Here is an 8,485-nt window from a genome sequence, read left to right as displayed (position 1 = left end):
GTACGTTTTTCTTTTTTCAGAGCCAGATGAAGATGTCAGGCAACATAGACCTCAAAACTAGTAAACATGTTATCTGCCTGTCTGTGAAACAAAATGACTTTTGAATCTGTGTTGTCGTATTTGTTTTTCTGGTAGTTTTATTTCAAGCTTCCAGTCTAGTGTTGGCAGCAAAGCAGGTAATACTGTGCAAATACCATCTATACGATGTGAAATTGTCCACTGTGTTTTTGTTACTTATATGGAGGGAAGCACAGAATGTTTCTAACAAAAAAAGGATGATGGCTTAACAGCATCTACTTTACAATTTATTTTAGTGACTCTTTTAACCCTTGATCTTCTTTTATACTTTGTATGTTTGAGGGTTAATATGTTTTCTCCTTCAAAGGTCAAAATCAAAGAGCTTTTCTTGGTGATGAGAGATTAAGGAAGCTCTTTGGATTAAGAAAATTTAGAGTAGGTTGGACCAGGCAGCAGAAATTGTTACTTTGAAAGTCTGACTGTCTATATTGTGTCTTTAGAGTATATTATCTAGTCTCCTGTGGCTGTGAGACTGTATCAAAGAAAATGACAGCTGTAGTGGAAAAGCTTTTCTATGTTTGTTTCTTAGTAACTTTAAATTTCATTTCAGTGGCAGAATTTGATGATAGTTTTACTTCACTCTGTCTGATAGCTGGTACGTATTTAGAGGTGGAGACACTCAATTACAGTAACTTGAAGTGCCATGCTAATGTGTGGTCTGCACAAACATTAAAAATACGTTTGATTGCTATATCAAATGGTCAGTAGAAGTGTAGTCGACTGATAGTGATGTTTGATTTTTGCCCTCTCCAGGGCAATGAAATACTGCATTTTTTTTCCTCTCTCATGTGTACATACTTGCTAATGCAATACAAGAATAGTGAAATGTCATGAATTGGGCCTAATTAATTGAGAAATTTATACATTGCACTACAAGATGGAGGTGTGAAGTATAGATGATCAGTAGTAGATCACATGCTCAGACTGTGCAAATCAGTGAATCTCTGGTGAAGCCAGCTGGGAATTTGGTCATTTGCCACCTTTGTGTGTATTTCACCTTCCAGAGAAACTCCTGCTGCTTTCCTGAGTTCCTAGATAGCATTAGCATTAATCCTGTGATGTAAATAGTCTAGAAGGCCAACAACTGGCCCAGAAAGCCTCTTCGGTTGGGCATATACTGTCAGCAACTTCTTAGATACTGTCCGTTAAAGTTCCAAATATCAAGGATGATAATGCTGCTTAAACATCCACACTTCAATATTACAACCTTTTCCTATGAAAATGAATGTTATGTTATGTTTAAAAATGGCTTTAGGCTGTGTTGGTTTTTTTCCATTTCATGTAGACAAACCTCAGTCATAAATAGCTGAATTCACAAGAAAAACGGAGTACCAAATAAAGGGTAGGAGGAAAAGATATATAAATTCAGTCTAATATTATTTCATGTATTAGAGTTTAATGAAAGGAATAGCGTGATTTGGAAAATAAGCTTGATATGCCAGACTACTAAATCAGTAAGTCACTATTATAATAAAGAGCTTGAGGGTGTTAATAACTGTTAACCTTAGCAATATTGATTGTGTTTACTCTTCTCTTGTTTTTCAGAGCTAACGAAGGCACAGGGAATTTTAAGGTGCAGATGTGATTTGAATTTTTATCTTACAATTTACTTCAGAAATATGTATAACCTGAATGTATTTAATGTAGTTTGTTTTTCTTACACTGAGTGCAGCCTGAACTTTCATCAGCGTAGTAGTAATCAACCTTGGATTACAGAATACTTTCAAATCTATTATTGTATACCATCACAGAATAGGAAAAGAATGCTTCTGTGGCTACGTAATTAAAGTTTTGGTGGGAGAATGGGAATGATACTGATGAAATTTCACCTAGGTGATTCTAGATTGTTATTCTTGCATCTCTCTCCAAAAGATGCACTACTATAGCTTTTATTGGAATCCTAAACAAAGGTGTAGACATTGTCTAAAATACTGTTTTTTGAAGAAGATTCTCTAATTGTAGTGGAAAGCTTGCATAGGTTATTCAGAGGAAGCATAGCCTGAGGTATAAAAATAGTATAATAAATTGCTATGTGCTTAAACATATAACAAAAAAACCCCCACATTGTCTAGACGGCACAATACACTTCCTTAGCCAGCAGAAAGCTTGTTCTTTTCTCCATCGCTTCACTAACAATGTTTGTTGTCTGAACGGTGGCTGTTCTGCTAAACAAGAAATAGCGTTCCTGATCCTTGCTAAAGAATATGGCTCTTCTTCCATTACAGATCTTCTTACTGAGCTGCTTCAGTACAAATTCACAGAGGAACTGCACATTGTTTGCTGCCTTTATGATTTCATATGCTGTAGTTAGAGATGCTCAGAGTGTGTCATTCCACTATTTTGGCTAAACATTTAGAAAACAAGACTCTATTCAAGGGCAAGAAGGAGATTTAATTTAAAATTACTCAGTATATGTTGCATTTAATCTTTCATTGTATTGGAATCGTAGGACTCAAAAGATCGAATGGCACAGAATAATAGAATATAAGAGACACCTAAGTGGTACAGTTAGCAGGAAAATTTTACTGTTGAAGAATTTGAGAAAAAAGTGTGTTAGTAACTTAAATATGCATTGTCCTGATTGTACCATTTTACTGATTTCCTTCATGTTTTCAGCTGAGTTGATTTCTAATCAATATATTTTCAGGCACAAATCTGAACTGTTAGATTTGATTGCAGTTATTCATACTACTTTTAATAGCAATTACATTTGTTACGGCAGAGCTTAGGAGGCAATTTCAAACTTTCAAATACAGAAATAAGAATTTTCACAAAGAGTTGAAATGTGAGTGTAGTTTCATAAAACAAAATTAATCTGTAGAATGGGGGCAATGTTCCTGAAAATGTCTGCAGTCAATTTTCTTCATCTGTTATACCCCCACGCCTACCCAGCATTTTTTCTTCTTTTTACCCTTATATTTCACACTATTTTTTTCATCTTCTTGCCCTTGTATCACCTCCCATCCTTCCTGTCTCATATTTGCCCTCTCTCTGCTTTGTTTTTTATCCTTTTTATTTTGGGCCACACGAGAATGACTGTAGGGCAGTTCAACCATTTTATTAACTTACGTGTTGTAATATTGAAATCTGTGTCAACACTTATTTCCTCTGAAACATGCCATTCCAATGCGAGTAGTTTTGCCTTTTAAAAAAGATACTTGGCTCAAACACCATTAAGGAGTGCTTATGATTCAGAAAAAGGATTTTTTTGTGTGTGTGTAAGTGTTTTTTGGGGTTGTGTTTTTTTCCTTTTAAGCCATAAATATTCCTGCTCACTTCAACATCCTCAGAACACTAGAGTTAAAGATGAAAGGCTGCCTATCGTTACTCACAGTGAATAGTTCTGTGCTGCAAATAATCCTGTTATCCATAGACTAAAGTGCCACTCAGCTTATGTGCATATTTAGACTTCTGTATCATCTATGGGAGTTCTAAGAAATATCACATCTTTTAACTGGTATTTTTCTACAGCATTTTCAAATTTCTTGCTGTATGCTAACCCCCTGCTTCACTCTATCTCTTCTTCCTTTCTATCCTTATTTTCTTCACTGCACTTTATATCTTCATGCTTTTTTATTCCACTTCATGACCAAGAGGTGTACTCATCAACCTTCCAAATCCTCTTTCATATCCACTTTTCACAAAACATACCCTGATCGATTTTTAGCGTTGCTCTGTCCTCAATTACTTGTTTATCTGTCTTATTTTTCTGAACTAGACGTTACCTTTTTTTTTAAGTGGGAATGTGGGGGAGAGAACAGGTTACAAGGTCCGTGGCCATAAACTGTGATTTATACATGCAGCAAGCATAAATTCAGCATCATCAAGCTTGCAGCAGCATGGTTCCCTAGATCAGGTCTGACTGTCATTTCTAGCTCTTGTACATGAATAAATCAAACTATTGTTCCAAAACCACAGTTATCATGGATACATATTTAAATTCATGATTGAATTCAAGGGTAGTCCATGACCCTCTGACCCTTCTTTCAAATTGAAAGAATTTGATGAACCTGGATAGTAAATCACAGCTGTTCAGACATCAACATAAAAATCCAATTAATTGACATGAAAGGTAATCCATTTATCACACTGAATGCAGTCATCTGCTCTGCCTTTGTGCCTCTTTGCTTAGCTGCTCATATCACCAGTCAGCTGTTTAAAATTTTATCCATAGAAGAGAAACCCACTAAAATTTTTGAGGCTGGCATAACAAATGTCTTGTCGTTGCAGTCCTTGCTGTGAAAGTATTTAGAAATTATAAAAAATATTTCAGACCAGTCTTGCCCTTGTGTTCTGCATAGTAGTATATTTTAATTGATTCTGGAATTTCATGGACTATTAAGTTGATTCCAGCCCAAGCCATAATACTTCTAGAATGCTAAAAGACTTAAGCTACTTGCATTATAAAATGACATGGTTTAGTTATCTGAATCATGTTTGGTACAGAAGCCTGATAAGGAAACTTTAGGAAATAGTTCATGTGCTTCTGATGAGTAAATGCTTGTGGGGGAGAGAAGTTCTTAAAATGCTGTGTAATGCTAATTTCTGTGCAGAATTAATAGCAAATGTAATTCTCCAGTACTTAATAGTGAAATAGGACTGAAGTCAGTAGTTGGTTATTTTTAAAGGTTGTTTTAAACAGCAGGAAGTTTGAACCTGGAGTCTTAATACATATTTAGTCCTTTCCCTATGAGGTAATCTGGAAGTAGAGCAGGGAAGGGTCCAAAAATTTAAGCTGTCACCCTCTGTTACTGGGTTTTCACTTGGGTTTGGGGTTTACAAGGGATGATTGCTGAAAATGTACATTGTCTTAAAATCTTACGTTTATTCTTTGCAGCCTTTGGAAAAGAAGTTTGTGCGTGTTTCAGGGGAGGCAACAATTGGACACGTGGAGAAATTCCTCAGAAGAAAAATGGATCTGGACCCTACTTGTCAGGTATGCCACTTGTAGAGGCACTTACAAGTTCACTGTGATCAATGTAACGCCTTCGCTTCAGGCAGAACACTTGCATTGTTTATTAGGGTCTAGAAGTAATGTTAGGTGTTTTTAATGCAGCAAGGATTAAAAAATCAAACGTTTGAAATGTTGTGATCTGTGAGGAACGACTCTCCCAACTCATTTGCAACATGTTTAAATTTTCATTATAATACTTGATTATTTGTATAGAGTTTCTGAAGGGCCATGTAAGATTTGAGCAGATGAAATTCAAAACCAAAAGATACTGCTGTTTCAAAGATAAAACTGAGTATGTAGACAGGAAAGTGTGTGAGTGTGGGAGGATATGAAGGCAGACACAGGTAGGAGCTGAATAGCAGTAAAACTTAACTGAAGCAAACAAGGACTAAGAAAGAATGATACTGTGGATAGATGTGTTGAAATGAAAGATATGAATGCAAATGTAGGCACGTGCCTCCAAATAAGAATTCAAAGGAGCAGAATATGCTACAAAATAATTTAACTTACTATTTCTCAATCATTTTGATAGGAATTGCATGTCAAAACCAGTTTTCAATTCTTTAATATATTTCAGCAACCATTCAGTTGAGAAGGTGCAGGAGTTCCATAATGTGTTAATGATTCTTAAAGCTGTCAGTTATTGGTAAATCAAGCTGATACTGATGTGAATAGGCAAATGGTGGAAGTTAGGTACTGGCTTTGGAATTAAGGCTGTGTTTTCATGCAGCAGGTAACTATCTGAGACAATACAGCATGACTGTGTGCCTCAGTAATGAGTATTTATTCATGCCACTTAGCTTTTCAGTGGTGACAATCAGATATGAATTATTCATCATTCTGAGGAAGTAATGTATTTTCATTTGCTGGTTTCCTCTCAGTGAGTGTCTGTAGCTTTTAGGTGGTGGTGACTTGATATTCTGAAGTCAAATAAAAGTATCCTCAAAATGAGGCTAGAGAAACTTCTTACATTAATCGAGTTGTTGTTTATGTGAGGGGAAGGAATTGGGTTTTTTTGTTTGCGTTTTCTTTAGTACATCAGAATCTCAATTTTCAGGAACACTGAGCATCTGTAATGGAAATTGCAGTTACCCATCTTTCAAAATCAAGCTAGGCCTGTGTGTTGGATGTGTTTCAGATTTTGCAGTCTTGAGATCATCTAATAGAGATAACTTGAGAATTTTTCCCCCGTTAGTTACTTTCTGCTTGGACTTTACCAGACAGGATATGATCCACTGTTACTGGGTAAATGTTACTGTGTCTCAAAAGCTGATCATTTCATAGACTTCCTTTCTCAAGATGTTTGATGCTGACCCAGTCACTTTTACCTCTGCTAGTATCCAGTTTGCCATTCTAGAGTAAGGCACAATCATTGGCTAGTTCTAATCTCTTGGTCTCTTCTGTGCAAGCCCTGCCTGTCTGGAGGAAATGTTAAACCTGCTTTCTTCTACAGTCAGATCCTTTGGCTGCTTTTCCCCCCCCACTCTTAACTGCTTTGATCCTTTTTTTTTTTTTTTTCAGCGAGTGTTTTTTTTGGTCACTGGAAACCTGTAGTTGATTTTCATGCCACAAATCATGACTGATTTCTTGAAGATACTCAGGCTTATTTTTAAAACACTAGGGAATTAGGGAAATGAAGCAGAAAGTATTTTTCCTATCCTGATTGAGTGTTTCTTTGTCACATGGGGACTTAAGAGTAAAGGAGTGTATGTACTGAGCTGTCACCTCATTGTAGTATGCAGAACTGAAGCTGATGTTTTGTTGGTAAAGATGCAGAAAGCGAAAGAGATGTCAGATATGTCATTAAAGATTAATAAGCCTAATGAATCATGTCTTACTCCAACTTCCCAGGATGGCTAATAAAACAGAAACTGTAAAACAAAATTAGGGAGAACCTGAATATAAATTAGCACAGGCAGAAGAATTTAGGGAAATAAGTTGTAAACCATATGTGCGGAGAATATAAATGTAGAGGGTACTTGGCTGCTTTTTTAGTTTGCTGTAGAAATTTGGAAGAGAGTTGAGGACTGCAGTGGTTCATTTCCTGTAGGCTTCCCCAAAGTATGTTAAAGAAGAAATAGATACTAACTTAGGATGACAAGCTTTTCTTTTTAATATTAATTCTTTAGTCTTGATTTCTAACTCTCTCCAGTTCTTCATTACCTAAATTAATAGATTTTTATATAAAATGTCATGAGTTTGGTGCGCTCAACTTGGGGCTAGAGTCTAAGAACTAGATTCCCTTAGGAAGCTAGGAGATTTCTTTCAGAAACACACGTTTCAGGCACTATTGAGCTAAAGTGCACTGCATTCACAGTATTTTTTTTCCCACATTTATCTACAGAAAACACTGCCACAGTGTTTAACTGTGCCTTACCTGGGACTTGAAAAGAGTTGACTGTAAGGAGGGAACAGTCTTTCCTCCTTTCTCTCCTCCATATATCAATCGCATCCTTGGTTTCCTTGTTGAAACTTCCAGTAAGGATGCTAGGTGTGGTTATTTTGTGAACGCAATCAGTTCCTACTGAATATCAGCTTAGTTTGACAGTCTGCAAAAGTATTATTTGAGAATGTTTTACTTGTTCCTTGTTAGAGCTGATTTGGTGACCAAGTGATAGAAAGTATGTTACCCATTCTCCTGAACTACTGATTGTACTTGGACCTCTTTGACTTAATTTGTTCATGTGGAATATTAGCTAGTTTGCCTTTCTTCATTGACCTGCACAAGTGGGTTGGATCAAGGTTAATGAAAATGTGAAATTAAGCCACCTGACTCCTGTGACATTATATATAAAAGTCTAAAAAGCAGTTTTGAAGCCACTGCCTTTGTTCTCTTTTCCTAGTCTGAGGCCTCAAATTATTTTCAGACTTCTGTATTTGAGTTTGCAAATGGATTGTGATTCAAATTTCCTAGTTTATCTGAAAGGTTAAGGCTTCATTTATTTTTATCTATCACTTGGGCTGACAGACTGTAGTTTACTCTTTCTGGTGCTTTGTTTTGATCTCTATGCTTTGGGCAACGATTAATTTTCTGAATGTGTCTATATATATTTCTAATTACAAGGTCTCTCGAATATTCTTGCTGAAATTTATTGGGGGGGTTGTGAAAATAATTTTTGAGCAACTGTAATTGCTAGTAATAGCTAAGTAGGTATCATTTAATTTGAGCTAAATACAGGCTGTGGTGTTTGGAATCTGTTAGATACTTGGCTTTGACATCTGATGCACATCTGTATAGTTTGTGTTCAGCTGAAGAGTGGGGAGAAAATGAGAAGTCGTCTTTAAAGTGTTACTTCCTTTGAGGTCATCTTGCAGCAGCAGTATCCCTTCTTGCCATTCATTCTGTAAGGACAAGAGAGACTGCTGAAAGATTTGGGGCTTGTCTGGTCTGAATGCATTAATGTAGCCTATGGAATAGAAATGTTCCACAATCAAATGTGCGTTCCTGAGAGT

General features: G+C 36.2%; 1 protein-coding gene across 1 annotated transcript in view; it reads left to right on the top strand.

Moving 5' to 3' along the window:
• The window catches only part of PCGF6 (polycomb group ring finger 6), a 32,237-nt gene that overhangs the window by 8,458 nt on the left and 15,294 nt on the right, over positions 1–8,485 (top strand). The window contains exons 6-7 of the mRNA XM_009328434.1: positions 1,624–1,651; positions 4,916–5,014. Coding sequence (XP_009326709.1) covers positions 1,624–1,651; positions 4,916–5,014 — 127 coding nt within the window. The remainder of the gene's footprint in view (positions 1–1,623; positions 1,652–4,915; positions 5,015–8,485) is intronic.

This window comes from Pygoscelis adeliae, unplaced genomic scaffold, assembly GCF_000699105.1.
Source record: "Pygoscelis adeliae isolate BGI_AS28 unplaced genomic scaffold, ASM69910v1 Scaffold317, whole genome shotgun sequence".
Lineage (NCBI taxonomy): Eukaryota > Metazoa > Chordata > Aves > Sphenisciformes > Spheniscidae > Pygoscelis > Pygoscelis adeliae.
This window is presented reverse-complemented; position numbering and strand designations above follow the sequence as displayed.